This window comes from Rhinoraja longicauda, chromosome 25, assembly GCF_053455715.1.
Source record: "Rhinoraja longicauda isolate Sanriku21f chromosome 25, sRhiLon1.1, whole genome shotgun sequence".
Taxonomy (NCBI): domain Eukaryota; kingdom Metazoa; phylum Chordata; class Chondrichthyes; order Rajiformes; family Arhynchobatidae; genus Rhinoraja; species Rhinoraja longicauda.
In genome coordinates, this window is record NC_135977.1 from 22,015,807 (window position 1) to 22,031,877 (window position 16,071).

A 16,071-nucleotide genomic window follows, 5' to 3' on the forward strand; every position below is an offset into this window, starting at 1 on the left:
GTTTAATGCACTGAGTAAATAAAACGAGTGAAATGTAATCACAGTGTATTTTGTAGGAACACTTCATTTACAGCTATATCTCGGCTTCCATTTATGCAATACTCTCGTGCTGATTCAGCCCGGATCTAAACACGCCTTTGCTGCCTGAAACAGCCACCGATACTCAAACAAGTATTACATTTCAACGGACGACCAAAATATGCAGCCTGGCTATTTTTTGTGCGAAATATACTGCGAGGTTAATGTAAAAAATAAAGTGCCTGAGGTTTAGAAAGCAGTTTATTGCCAAATGCTGACAATACAATTTCGAGCCAGCATATTTATTTTGAAGTCTGGAAATTAAAATGGCAATGGACAATTTCAGATTTTGAAAAAATGAGAAAACGACAAAAAAAAATGAACTAAATAAATTGAAAACTATTTCAACGTGGCGCGAAGCACTCCATCAATAATGGATTGTTGAACGTAGTGTAGTCTCATCTTGGACGCAGTTTCTCTCTGGCTCTGTCTCTCAGGGTTGGGTGTGATTTGCTACCACTCTAATTGTGTGGCTCTGAGTTAGCTTATTATTAATTCTTTGGACAACTGGTAATCACTGGCAATGGCAACATTTATTGCCCAAATCCCAATTTTGTCCACGAGAGGGAAGAGAGTTGGGTCTGGAATGAGGTATATGCCATTTGAAGAATGGTAGATTGTCTCATCAAAAGTGAAAAATGAACCAGACTTCACAAAATCCAGCAGTTCTATGATCATTATTATTATTAACAATAAAAATAACACATAACGAATTTAATTTGTTGCACAGCTGCAGTGTGATATTTAAACTCTGGTCCATGGACTGTTACTTCAAACTCCAGATTACTAGTCTTTTAATCTTTGCCTATTCAACTGACCTAAACAGGGTGGATTTGCAGACTGTGCCATAGGTAGGGCACTTTGTGTTTGATGGGGTGGCTGGTGACAGGGCTTGCAAGTCATCATTTCCAACAGGCACAACCAAATAATAGTTGAAGTGACAACAAGCCATCACTCCCAGACAAGCTCAATGCTTTCTCTGCTTGCTTCGAAAAGGAGAACATTTAAAATTGCAGTAGGGATTGAACATGCAAAATATTTTGGTATCATATTGCCTAACTAATATAATACATTAAGAGATGATGCCAAGTCAAGTCGAGTTTATTTTTATATGCATATGTGGAAGTGATGGTGGTGGAATCACAGAAAAATGAAGGGCGTTAGACATGCAGATCAAAATACACTATATTAAAGATCCATCTCCTCAAAAATATTCTACATTAACTGCATAAAATGTCGTACATTTCAGAGGATTATCAGACACATTTGGAGCTACACAGAAATCAGTATGGGTGTCCAAAAGATTTATCAAGGCAAAGGGTTAGAAATATGCAAAGGCTCAGGGAGGGACTTAAACAACTCAAGGCCTATATAACAGAAATCACAATTTCGAGTATGGGGGGGAAAAGAACTGTGAAAATGAAGAGAAACAGAATTAATACTTTGGATCAATAAAACTGTCAAAACTGTGTAAAGTGAAACAAATTTTAAACTGCAGAGAAAGGGGGAAGAGACAGAAAATAAAAGGAGTCTGTGACAGGATGAACACCAGGTGAAACTCAATTATATACTAATTGAATGATCGATTGAAAGATAGAGCATGGAAACAGGTCCGTGATTACCATGGATCACCCATTCATACTGGTTCTATGTTATCCCACTTTTGCATCCACTCCTTACACACTATTGGCAATTTACAGTGGCCAATTAATCTACAAACCTGGATGTCTTTGGTATGTGGGAGGAAACCAGATCATCCGGAAGAAACACATGAAGTCACAGAGAGAGCGTTCAACCTCCATACAGGCAGCATCAGAGGTCAGGAGCAAACGCTGGTCTCTGGCGCTGTGAGGCAGCAGCTCTCCCAGCTGCGCTATTGTATCATGGCACCAGCAGAAAGAGTGTGGTTATGGTATGTCTGGAAGATGAATGGAATCCAAAAAAAGCAAGAAATAAAAATATTGTTGAATGTTGCAAATGTGGAATGAAAGTCAGATTGGTAAATATTAGGATCATAAGCAAATGAAGGTGTCTGCAGGAAAATGGCACTGAATTAAAAGTTCAATACCACCTTATTGAATAATGGAGCAGGAACCAGATACTAATGATTCACCACTGCTTCTATTTCTTATGTTTATGTTCTCAAGACTGGACTGAATGAGTACTTAAAATTGGTGAATTCGACATTGAGTACTGAAGGCTGTGACGTGTCAAGTCAGAGGATGACATGCGTTCCCTCGAGCTGATATTGAGATTCGTTGAAATAGTGCAGGAAGCCAAAAATAGAGAAGTGAGAGTGGGGTGGAGAATTAAAGTGACAGACAACTGGAAGCAAAGGATCACCCTTGCAGGCTAAACAGAGATGTTTTGCATTACACATGAATTACTTACTTAATGGCATGGACAAACTGTTACATTCTAGCCAGTTTTGAGGAGTGATCTATTATGTTAGTACAATAACAATGTTGAGTCTCTCGAAAAGGTGCCTTTGTGGCAAATCTATTGGTGGAACAGGATATTTCAGAGAAGACTTTCCAGATTTCCATGTTTAGTTGTGCAGGTTGTTTTCTGATATTTACAATAAGAGAAAAGCTAGCTGGACTCAGAGCTGGAATGGTTGTTTTAGACCACAAATTTCAAATCATACAATATTTCATTCATCCCCCCACTCCCATTTTCAAATTGAACATTCAATTATAAGCATAATGTTCACAAAGGCCAAATGCAAGTGGTGACAGGAGTTATTATTAAAGAGAGATAAAAGTATTTAAATGGGAAGTAGTCACCTGAATGCAAATAACATTTGAATAAAATTGTGAAGGTCATTCAGTCTCAAAATATTTTAAATTTACCTTTATTTTATTGAAAACCACTTTTTTTTAAGAACAAAAAGAAACAAAAAACTTTCTTTTGACAATGAACCTTTTTATTATAATATATCTACTCTGTGGAGAATTGGATTGTACAGACTAGAAAGTGAAATATTCAATTGACATACCTTAGAGACGGAAAGTAAAATTTAAACCTGATCTATACTTCACACTGCCTTGGAAAAGCAACCAAGATTATCAAAGACTTGTCCCACCCCAATCACTCCGTCGTCTTCTTCCCACGTCCGGCAGACAAAAGATACGGAAGCTTGAAAGCACACACCACCATACTAAGGAACAGCTTCTGCCCTTCTGTTACCAGACTTCTGAATGGTCCCTCCATAAGCTAGGGGACTGCCTGATTCTCCTCTACCCCATTTTGGATATTTTGCTCTGTCTCTAGAATTGGTGTGCTCAATGCCGGATTAACCTAGTAGCAAAAGTAGCATAGGCTACGGGCCCTGCATTTTCCAGGGTCCTGCACCAAATGCTCCGTCTCACCGTTCGCTCCGCATTCCTTCCCGGCTCAGTGACGGTTCCGGTCCGGGCTCCAGCTTCTCCTGCGGCCACTCCGCCTATTGCACCTAGGGTGCCCCCGGCGAGGCCCCAATCCGCGCTGATGGGCTGCCCGGCCAGCACCGATCCGTTCAAACTCTCCATGGCTGCCTGCACCTCCTTGTAGCCTAGGTCTCGTACTCCACCAGGGCGTAGCCCTTGAGGTAGCCGGTGCGCCGGTCCAAGTTGAGGTGCAGGCTCTTGATCTCACCTAACTCGGCAAACTTGTCGTGGATGTCCTCCTCAGTGGCTTACTCGTGGACCCCGGTCATAAACAGGATCTACCCTCCACCGAGTGTTGAAGGCCTGGCTCGTCGCCGTCTTGCTCCACAGAGTTGTAGTCGTCTCGCAGCCTTGATCAAGCGCCTTCCTTGGAGCCAAACCCTCGACTCTTCCTCTTTTTCGCCTTCTCCTTCAGTTTGTGGATATTTTCATCGGTCTTGTCGTCCATGGCGAAGTCCTCGCCGCCTTTGGAAGGGTCTCGACCAGAAACGTCACTCATTCCTTCTCTCCCGAGATGCTTCCTGACCCGTTGAGTTACTCCAGCATTTTGTGTCTATCTCCGGACACTGTAGGCCCAGGCGCCGCCTAACAGAGGTTGTGTAGCAACTCGCCTCCCAGCCTGGGCAGCCGCCATTGGTGGAGCGGGAGCACTTGGCTGCTGGCTGGGTGAGGTCACGTGGGGCACGGGGCGGTGACATCACCATATCCCATATTTGGGAGTGAGGAAGTTGGCAACCCTAGCTCCAGGCCCCGCACTAGCTGAGTCCGGCCCTGGGCGTGCGACAATGCCGAGAACTATATGCTGCACTCTATATATCAGTATGGGTGTTCAAAAGATTTATCAAGGCATAGGGTTAGAAATATCCCTTTGCTTTACCTTTGCACTCGAGTTTGGCTTGATTGTATTTATGTGTAGTATTATCTGAGGAGGAAGGAAGGAAGGATGGACAATAAATGAGGAGTGGGAACACCTAAAAGCTGCTTGGAGCTCAACCTGTGAGGAGGCCCTAGGGAGAAGGACCCAAAAGCACAAGGAATGAATAACACCAGAAACCCTCAACACAATCCAAGAGAGGAGAAAGTTCAAAGAGAAAGTGAACAAAAGAACAAGAGCTGAAAAGGCTTTGGCCCAAAAGGAGTACAACAGATACCACAAAGAAGTGCAAAAGAACATTAGGAGGGACAAGAGAACACTGGTGGAGAGGCTAGCTAAGGAGGCAGAAATTGCGGCGACTCAAAGGAACATGAGGGAGTTATATACCATCACAAGGAAATTGTCCGGGACATACCTGCACAGTAATAAACCAATTACAGACAAGAACGGCCAACTGCTTTCAACCCAGGAAGCGCAGCTCGACAGATGGGTAGAGCATTTCGAAGAAGTCCTAAACAGGCCACCACCGTACAGCCACATATTCCCAAAACCAGGATACCACTACATATTAAGTGTGGTAGACCAACAATATCAGAAATAAAGGCTGCAATCAAGCAACTGAAAACTGGCAAGGCTGCTGGCCCTGACAATATTCCACCTGAAGCCCTTAAAGTAGATATAGACTCATTAACAGACATGCTCTACGGCTTCTTTGGGAGAATTTGGGAAGAGGAAAAGACACCCACAAAATGGGCAGAGGAATACTTTGTGAATGCCAAAAAAAGGTCACCTAAGAAAATGTAACAACTACCGAGGGATCACCCTACTTTCTGTACCCAGTAAAATTCTCAACCGGATCATCCTCAACCGTCTACAGGAAGCTGTAGACGAGAGGCTATGGGACCAGCAAGCAGAATTAAGGAAGGATCGCTCAGGCACAGATCACAAAGCAACACTACGCATCATCATTAAACAGTCTATTGAATGGAACACGTCCCTGTACATCAACTTCATCGACTTTGAGAAAGCGTTTGACAGCTTAGACAGGACAACACTATGGCGCCTAATGGACCACTATGGAATTCCCACCAAGATCATAAACTTAATCAAGAACTCGTATGATGGAACCTTATGCAAAGTTATGCATGCAGGCTAGCTCTCCTAGAGCTTTAGTGTCAAGACGGGCGTCAAGCAGGGATGTCTACTGTCACCATTCCTGTTCCTCCTGGCAATTGACTGGATCATAATAATAATAATAATAATAATATATTCCTTTATTCGTCCCACACCGGGGAAATTTACAAATTCCATCATGATGGAAACAATTGAAGGGAAAATAAATGGAATCCAGTGGACAAAGTGGGAGCAGCTAGATGACCTTGACTTTGCAGACGACATAGCTCTCCTTTCACACACACAGATACAAATGCAGGAGAAGACGGACAGACTCTTACAAGCTGCAACAAAACTTGGTCTTACACCCAATACAGCAAAGACACAGGTGATGAAGATCCACTCCAAAACCAGCAACCCTATCCTCATGCACAGCACTGCCTTGGAGGAGGTAGAAACATTCACATACCTAGGCAGTGTTGTGGACACCACCAGTGGGGCAGATGCAGACATAAAAGCAGAATCAATAAGGCTAGGGTGGTGTTTAACATGCTCAGGAAGATCTGGAGCTCAAAATACATCTCAATCAACACCAAAATACGCATCTTTAACTCAAATGTGAAGCAGGTAATGCTGTATGGATCAGAGACGTGGAAAACAAAACACACAACAAACAGGTTGCAAACATTCACTAACACCTGCCTCAGGAGAATACTAAACATCTGGTGGAGACAAAGTAAGCAATGTGGACCTGTGGAAAAGAAAAAGCCAGGATCCCATTGACTTACAAATTCGAAGGAGAAAATGGAGTTGGATTGGACACACCCTCAGAAAACCTGCCACAAACATCATCCAGGAAGCCCTGAAATGGAACCCCCAAGGAAAAAGGAAAAGAGGTCGCTGAAGAAGAGGTGTCCAGGCAGAAATGTCTGGGAGTGGGCTCAACTGGGGAGACCTCGAAAGAACCGCCAACAACCGAGTGAGGTGGAGGACATTTGTCAAAGGCCTATGCTCCCGAGGATCAAAGGGCTTAAGAAGTAAGAAGATTATCTGATTTGATTGGATGGCAGGTAAAACAAAGCTTTTCAGTGTACCTATGTACATGACAATAGTGAACCTAAACATAAATTTTGGAAATGGGTAATGATTGTAATATAATCCTTGGTATTTATTCACAAAATGCTGGAGTAACAGCAGGTCAGGCAGCATCTCGGGAGAGAAGGAATGGGTGACGTTTCGGGTCGAGACCCTTCTTCAGACTGATGTCAGGGCCCCCCCCCTGGCTCCTTCCTCTCTTAAACATCAAATCCTTTGTTTCACAAATGGTCTTTCAATAATAGATATGTCAAACATAACTCATTCATATGAAAATAACCAGTGACGGTATATATTGAATGGCGCAACAGCCCCTAAAAAGGTTACAGGTTGTAAAACTAGCAAAAGTAATATGAAAGTAATATGAAGATGAAAGATACCAGATACAGAAAGTAGAAAATAAAATGTTCACAGATGAAGCAGTAGCAGACAGCTAAGTTAAAAACACAGACTACAAATCACAAGGAGACTCAAGTCAAAGGAATGTCCTTCTCACAATTGGGATGTGCACCTTCACTACAAAGACTGGCACTATCCTCTATGATTCTATATCCACAGTGAGGAAAGATTGAGAGATACACCAAATGAACTACCAGTAGTAGTCTGTGTAGGATTCTATTTTATACAAATTAGTAAAAGCCACATGTAAGGGTCAGTTCACAACTCGAAGAACGCAATCTAATAAATACTCTCTGCCTTTCTTCCTACTCTTCACATTTAGTAAAGGAGGAAAATGTTGGTATTGAGGTTAACATTTGGGCTGAGCTTAAAAATAAAAACAATAAGGTATTTTTAAGGTAAGGGAAAGATAAAAACATCAAAAGGCAGATTAAATTTAATGCTAATAGGTGTAGAGTATCATAGATAGGAATGAAAGACAGGTAATACTCCCCCAATCCATGAGTGGGATTTAAATAAGCAACAATGGAGCTGAGAGCTCTAGAAGTGAGGATGCACACACATAAATATCAACAGAGGATTATTTGCTAACTTCCAACAATCTCTTCCATGTGCATTCTAGTATTTAGATTGCAACGACAGAAGAAAGTTGTAGATTAAGCTCTCCACATGTTTTTAAGTATCCATTCCTCTTTAAAGAACAGACAACATAGAACATAATTTTCCTGTTTGATCAAACCTCAAAAATTGTACCATACTATTGGCATCAATAGCAAAATAGCATCAGCATAAATTGCTGCATGAACTGCCCATTTTCTTCACATTCCCACATCTAGACCTCATCCCCAAGTTCACAAAGCTTCCTCAACCAAATATTTATTCTCATTTATACATATATTCAACATTCACATTATCCAAAGCACAATGTCAACAATCAGTACATCTACAATTTCTCCTCATTAAGAGAGCAGAGTATTAATATGTATCCCTCCTTAAAAAGTCCGCAAAGGCCAAACTTGACGTGAATTTACTTTTGCCACAGACAGTAGAACCTTAACTGCTTTCTGTTAAGTCAGGAATTAGATTTTAATTCTCTTCGGACATGATTGGTTAGACCAGTGTTTCTCAACCTTTTTACCCTTGCGGAACCTTTGAAATAATTTTCATGTCTCAGGGAACCCCTACATAAAAATTCATCACGTACAGCTCCTGCCCACTGACCACTAAAGGCCGTTTCACACTGGCGCCATATAGACGTCGCTAAATATATTCCCTATGATTATTATACTTTTAAATTACATAACAGGTTGAAGACTTTATTATAATAATATAAGACTTTATTATAATAAGAATTTTCCAAGAATATGCCGTACGTGTATAATAAAATTACGAATATGAAATTAAACATAAAAATGACTCAAATGCATTTACATATGATTAGCGAGGATGTGCATTTCTGCTCTACATTGGTTCTAGTCCTGGGGATAACAAACCCACATATGACCACTAATTGCAGTAACTTAGAGTATAATGTCATCTTGCTTATAAAAGTACATATTGAAGTACTTGTTGAAGTAAATTCACACATAAATTGATAATCAGCCCAAAAAGGTGGCAATTGGCTTTTCTGCTATGTTTTATATTTTAACCATATCTTAATTAATTAATATAGTTATATAATCTTGCACTTAAATTTAATATTTTCTCATTGCAGTTTTCCACCACTGATTTTCTGGCACTCTTGGTTCCAGAAAATCAGAAAATGGTTTATCTATTTTACCTGACCAAAGGAGGTCACGGCCTCCGACAGGGGTATAACGGTACTAGAACGCTCCACCTAGGCTGCTGGGGGGAGGAGGCGAGATACCGGCCTACAAAGCCGGCCAAGGAGGTCGGCTATGGGGATACATGTGCTGGCTCCAGCTGGGTTGGAGTTCCAGAGCCCCGGCCGCAGGTTGCAAATTCAACCCACCGATCGGCCATGGAAGTCCCGATGAAGTTGAGATTGAGGCCCGGCCTAGGTGCCACATTTTTGGGGAGACTTCCAGGGCGCGGGGGATTTCTCGCGGAACCCTAGAGACCTCTAGCGGAACCCTAGTGTTCCGGGGCACCCCGGTTGAGAAATGCTGGGTTAGACATTCACCTTTCATTCTGGAACCTCGAGCCACAATCCAATAGGTGGAAGCCATCTTTTATCTTGGCACCAGCACATTCTTCGAGGATATATTGGATGTACTTTAGGATTCATGATACAATATCCGTTACCATAAAATCAGTGAATGATACAGCACTAGAGCTGGCCAATCAGCCCATCCTGCCAGCATTGGGTATTTGATGGAGCTATCCAATTGGTGCTGCTCCTTCAATATTTCCTTCTTTGCCTATTTCAAGAATATACCTAGTTACTTGTTAAAAATAATCTGACTCTGTTTCTGACATCTTTACCAGCAGTGCACTCCAGATCAAGCAGAGTGAAATAAATAATTGTTTACACTATAATTTTCGTTACCAAAATCATCTTAAATGCTGTTCTTTGGTTATTGATCCTTCAGCAACTGAAAATAATCTTTCTATTAACTAAATCATTTTCAAAACCTCTTAAATTTCTTCCTAACCTCAGTATTTTAAAAGAAAACCAAAATTCCACAGGCTAACAAGATCTTCATATACTTGCTAAATTGTGATGAACAGAAAAGGACATGATATTTAGCCAAGGTTTTATGGAATTTCTAACTTTTGTCCTATATTTAAAGCCAAGAATTTCATTTGCTATCTTGCTTTATCAATTTATCCTGCCTCATTCACAGATTTCCCTGCAGGACAGGGGAAAAACAATGCCTTCTTGAAGATGTAACAACCCCGCCAACTTGTGTGAATCCCAGCCCATGACCCCTCAAAATGGAGGGACATCTAAAATGGAAGCGAGGATCTTGAGTCTCTTCACTGGAATCACTTGAAAGCCTTGCAGGGCGACAACACCAGGTCCCATACTACCTACCCATTCGGCCCTCCAGCACTTGGAGTATTTTGTACAGTTCTGATTATCACCCTTTTGTGTAAAGGAGATTAACCAAAATATTGGTATTCTCAGAAGCGAAGGAGGTTGAGGGGCTACCAAATGGAAGTATATAAAATTAGAAGATGCATAGATAGAGGAAGATAGTCAATCTTTTTTTTCCTCCATGGTAGTGGTGTTAAAAACAAGGAGGCATAAGTTGATAGTGAAAGGTAGAATTTTTTTAAGTGGATTTGAGTGATTTTTTTTTTTACAGAGAGTGGTTGATATCTAGAACTTACTGACAAGAAGAGGTGGTGGTATCAGATACAATCACATTTATGAGGCAGTTAGACATGCTCTTGAAAAGGCAAGTCTTAGATGGATCTGAATCTAATGTAAATAGGATCAATGTAGAGCAAATAGGTTGGAAATGGTGGCCAAAGGACCACTTTGCTGTACAACTTTATGACTCTGATTTTATTTGAAGCTAATAATCTTTACAAAGCCAATTTTTTTTCCAATCTGTACATGGATAACATGAGAGCTGAATTTATATTAAAATTGCAATGGTTGGGAGTCTGGGACAAGTCAATACATGCAAAATTCAAAATTGCATAAACAGATAATATCAATCACGTTGGATTACAAATTCCCAAGGCAAAATTGCACTACCAAAAAAAAATGGTTTTAATATGCAACGCAGCTTGATACTTGAAATCACGACTGTTCAACTTTCCTTCATAAATCCCAGCACTAGATCTTAAATGAAGACATCATAACTGGCTTAAGAATTATTGGAAAGAACGATCAAAAATAACATCTTTAAATTAGTTGAAAATCCTAGAGATGGTAAACAGGCCATTTGTTCTTTAAGGTCCTGGTTAAATTAACTAAACATTTGCACTTCTGCAACCATCAAAATTTCAATTGACAACAATTAATGAAAAAACACATAATTGAGCATTACTTTCAGTTTAAGATTCAGACATTTTTCTTACCTTCACTGTCTTTTTTGGCCATGTTACAATAGGGACCCCAGTGATAGCCAATTTCTGATCATCATCGGCATGTTCCTCCAGCACGGTCTACATTCACAAAAGAAAAAAGAATATTTTGGTATCAAACCACAATAAATTTGATTGATTTCTATTGTCTTTAGTTAGGAAAACAAAATTAAATGTAAGTCTAAATTAAATGTCTCTTTCAGTCTCTGTGATGTCATTGGATTAACTTTTTTCCTACCTGGTTAAACAATGCTTCTATTCTGAAATAGAGCTATGTCTAAGCTTATAATCTTTAAAAGCCCCACTGGAAAGCTTTGCTTCTTGAATTTATTCCTCAATTTCAAGTGCCACAACATTGTCTATCATGCCTTCAATTACTAAGATGTTAAATTGTAGATTCTAACCAAAAACCTCTCCACATACTAAACTCTCATTTTTTCTGTTCTTGGAAACCTATCTAATCCGTTCCGGTGTCTTGTCAGTATCAAATTTTGTTTGATACTTCTTCTGTGAAGTGTCTCGGAATTTTATTACATTTCACAAAAGCAAGTGTTGTTGTTGCTTTAAAAAAATAATTTAGTAAGTCATTGAAAGAATTGCTTGGATGTGACTTGGAAACAGTTTAGCTTTCATAATAGAGCTATGTTTAACCTAGGCAGTTCCTTTGAAGGTCAAATAGCCCCTCTCCTGCCCCATCTGGAAACTGTTTGGACCATGCAAGCCATTCTGTCTGCTTGCAACTGCTTAGAGTTTTATTATGAATATGAATTATTCCTTTGGCTTGGATCATCACTGAGGCAAGATTAATAACTGGACCCTGGCACTTTGCTAGTGATACATAAACACTGCAGGCCATGTGGTCCTGACACACAAGCGAATTGTTTGTTAAATAGGGAGAAAAAATTCTGATCAGTTTCTTCAATGCCAAGAAGTTGCGACCGTACTGTTGCAAGTCCAAATTTAAAAATAAATCTCTGACAAAGTTAATTTTAACTCAAAAGGTAAACACCACAAATAAGTAATGAACAAGCTGATGAAGAGAAAGCAAGAATACAAATGAGAAAGAATGCCCTTGTGATAGTTGAGATAGAGCAGGAGAGAGAAGGATAAGAAATATGTAGGAAGGAACTGCAGATGTTGGTTTAAACCGAAGATAGACACAAAATGCTGGAGTAACTCAGCGGGATTGCAGCATCTATGGAGAGCAGGAATGGGTGACGTTTCGGGTCGAATTTCTTCTCTCCAGAGATGCTGCCTGTCCCGCTGAGTTACCCGAGCATTTTGTGTCTATCTTCAGGATAAGAAATATTATTGGTGTCCCAGGTTTCAGACGCTGGGAGTATTTCTAATTTACACAATTACCACAATTTGAAAGCTAATGTAAATTGATTAGTTTTGCAAATTATTCCAAAGGTGGTATATGAGGTTGCTCTATATTGATAGATATGTAGAGTTAGAAAAGGAAGCAGAACAAAAGTAATCAGATACAGATGAAACTAAAGCCATATGCAGGTCAAGGTATGATAGTCCAGCCATATCAATTATGAATGAAACTCAAAAGATTTTGAGAATTCTGTAGATTTAGTACTGAGCAAGTCCAGCTCATGCAGAACAGCAATCAGCAAACCAAACATGATGGAGAACCACATGGTCAAACATTGGAATGTCAACTAGCTTAGATGATAATTAAACACTACTGCTTATTAGGCTGCATTTAAAAGCTGCATCAAGTTGCTATCAAAAAGAGGCATTCGAATGTTGAAGACAGAGAAGAAAGAAATGCAAAAAAGCCACTATATGCTGAAGTAATTCAGCAGGTCAGGCAGCATCTCGGGAGGGTATGGATAGGTGGCATTTCAGGCTGGGACCCCCTTCACACCCAAATAAGGGTCCTGACCCAAAAAGTCTGTCTGAAGAGGGGTCCTGACCTGAAACATCACCTATCCATGTTCTCCAGAGTTGCTGCCTGACCCCCATTGAGTTACTCCAGCACTGTCTATTTCTGTAAACTAGCTTTTGCAGTTACTTATAAATGCAATCAGACTAATCAGAAAGAAATGCAATCGGACTAATCCAGCCATTCAACTTAAGAATAGAAACTTGCCTGAAAATTGGGTGAATAAATGGTGATCAAAAATAAATTACTAACAGAACATTTATCACAACTTCAGGATGCCACAAAGAATTTTACAGTCATTAAAGCACATTAAGTGTTATGATGATTATAATTTGGGAAATGCAGCAGTCAACCTGCACACAGAATGGTCTCACAAACAGCAATGCAATAACAATGAGGTAATCTGTCCTCCAGACCGTGAAGCTGATTAAGAGGTATAAATTGACTAGGATACTCCAAGGACTTCTTTACATCTCCTCAAAATAGTGGAATTGGATTGTTTCATCTGCTTGAGAGAACTGACAAGACCCCAGTTTAATATCTCAGCCAAAAAGAAACACTTCCTTTAGTGCAGTTGGTTCTTGGCATTGCAACAAAATATATGCTGTGGTCTTTGTGTAAAGTCTCCAGGGTGGAAATGATCCTACAACAGTCGTTCTCAGGGGTTACCAACAAAGCCAAGGCTGACAACGCTAGACATACATTTCAAATGTTGACAAAATTGTTAAGTGCACAAAGTTTAAAAAATATCTCAATTGAAAAATAAAAATGGAATTAAGATGTAATTTGAGGTTAGAAGATGGTACTGATGTAGGCTTGGATCTTTTTTCTTTACATAAAGTCAACTCAACAAGTAGTATAAAATTCCACATACAGGAGTTGGGGGAACAATGCCCTTCAATTGCCTTGGAATGCCACAAATGAAATGCCTCAACAAGCAGTTGAGTTATCCAAGCGAGACTGAGTGGCTCTTAATCACACCTTGTTATCGTTAAATGTTAAAGTCATTTTCTTTTTCCCCCACATGTTGCCAAGTATTTGCTTTGGGAACTTTTCATTTCAAAAATCAACCAGATAAGGATAAATATAAACTTTGTCCATTTGTTCAAAATGTACTCATTTATATATGAAAATGTGCAGTTTCAGCCAATTGGTTAACATTACCATAATCATAAATGTAGCGGGGAAGAAAAGGTTAACTGCATTATTACATTCTCCAGGGCTCATCACATGTTATTTTCCAGATTCCATTAAGCAACAGAGAGAACTGGCTCCTGGGAGTCTGAAAGAATAAGCAACTGCCCTGCCCCAGCAGATTGAATACACCGGGGTTGAGAGGAAACGCATAATTCGAAACTTCAGAACTGTTAATCATTCACATGAACATGTTTATAAAAACTAAGCATCCATATTGCTAAGCACATAACATTTATTTTGAAATTCCACCTCTGCGGCGTTAACAAAAGGAAACAAAGCCATCACACTTGCTCGGCCGGCATAAGGTTACACTAAATATTGTCAGCAATAAGGACTCATGGTGTCTTGTATTTCTAACCTCCTCTTTCACTCTCGTACACCAATGCACAGCCTTTCACAACAATCGAATAAACTTTGTGTCCCTGCATTTATCAAGAGTGAAGAGTATTGGAACCGGCAATTCACAAGAGGTAAAATTCAACCACACCCTACCTCTTTCACCAAAGTACCCATTTGCTTTTCCATTCCTCTGTTCACAATGGTCTGACGGATTTTCCTCACAGCCCTTTCTCCGTCTATGCTTTCTTTAGTTGTTCATCTTGTGCATCTCAATTTAAATACTACGAGACCAATTGGACCCATTGGGGCCAAACCTCTCCTGCATTGGTGCAGCACCCTCTCCTCCCCCACTCCCCTCTGCCCACCTTCCCCCCTCCCCTCCACCTCCATCCTCCTCCCCGCCTTCCCATCCCCCTCAACCCCCCTTATCCTCCCTCCTCTCCCCTCCCTCCCTAGGAGATAGATTTAAACTTTAAAATGTGAATAACTTAAAAAATATAACACCGATTTCAATGAAACTTTTCCATTAGCACCAACAGTGAGTAAGGTGGGCCTAAAATTGTGGCACTATTGAGTACCGTTTTGGCTGTAGTTCAGGAACAAACAAACGAGTTTTAGTATATAGTCTATAGATTCAATACGCTCTTGCTCCTCCTCCCCCCATTCACAACAAGGACAGAGTTCCCCTTGTCCTCACCTTTCACCCCACCAGCCGTCGCATACAGCATATAATCCTCCAACACTTTCGCCACCTCCAACAGGATTCCACTACTGGCCACATCTTCCCATCTCCACCCCTTTCTGCTTTCCGCAGTTCCCTCTGTAACTCCCTGGTCAACTCGTCCCTTCCCACCCAAATCACCCCCTCCCCAGATACTTTCCCCTGCAGCCACATGAGATGCAACACCTGTCCCTTTACCTCCCCCCTCGACTCCATCCAAGGACCACAACAGTCTTTTCAGGTGAGGCAGAGGTTCACTTGAAGCTCCTCCAACCTCATCTATTGTATCCACTGTTCCAGGTATCCACTTCTGTACATCGGCAAGACCAAGCGCAGACTCGGCGATCGTTTCGCTGAACACCTCCGCTCAGTCCACCTTAACCTACCAGATTTCCCGGTTGCTCAGCACTTTAACTCCCCCTCCCATTCCCAATCTGACCTTTCTGTCCTGGGCCTCCTCCATTGTCAGAGTGAGGCCCAGCGCAAATTGGAGGAAAAGCATCTCATATTTCGCTTGGGTAGCTCACACCCCAGCAGTATGAACATTGACTTCTCTAACTTCAAATAGCCCTTGCTATCCCTCTCTCTCCATCCCTTCCCCCTTCCCAGGTCTCCCACCAGTCTTACTGTCTCCAACTACATTCAATCTCTGTCCCGCCCACTCCCCTGACATCTGTCTGAAGAAGGGTCTCGACCCGAAAAGTACCCATTCCTTCTCTCCAGAGATACCGCTTGTCCTGCTGAGTTGCTCAGGATTTTGTGTCGACGGACAATTTCTCAGCCTTTGCTTGGCAAATAATGCAAACAAAGATCAAAACCTATTTTGCCAGTCTGTGTGCCTTCCTTTTATGACACTGTATCCAAGACACATCAGGAGTGTCAATATGCATTCAACTTCCTAGCAGAAGGCAGCTCTCCATATTAGATC

At 40.9% G+C, this 16,071-nt stretch overlaps 1 protein-coding gene across 11 annotated transcripts in view; it reads right to left on the reverse strand.

Moving 5' to 3' along the window:
• kdm2bb (lysine (K)-specific demethylase 2Bb) overlaps positions 1-16,071 on the reverse strand; it is a 179,125-nt gene that overhangs the window by 58,428 nt on the left and 104,626 nt on the right. For all 11 annotated transcript variants that reach the window (XM_078421646.1, XM_078421645.1, XM_078421647.1 and 8 more), the window contains one exon: positions 10,984-11,070. In XM_078421646.1, the coding sequence (XP_078277772.1) occupies positions 10,984-11,070 (87 nt within the window). The remainder of the gene's footprint in view (positions 1-10,983; positions 11,071-16,071) is intronic.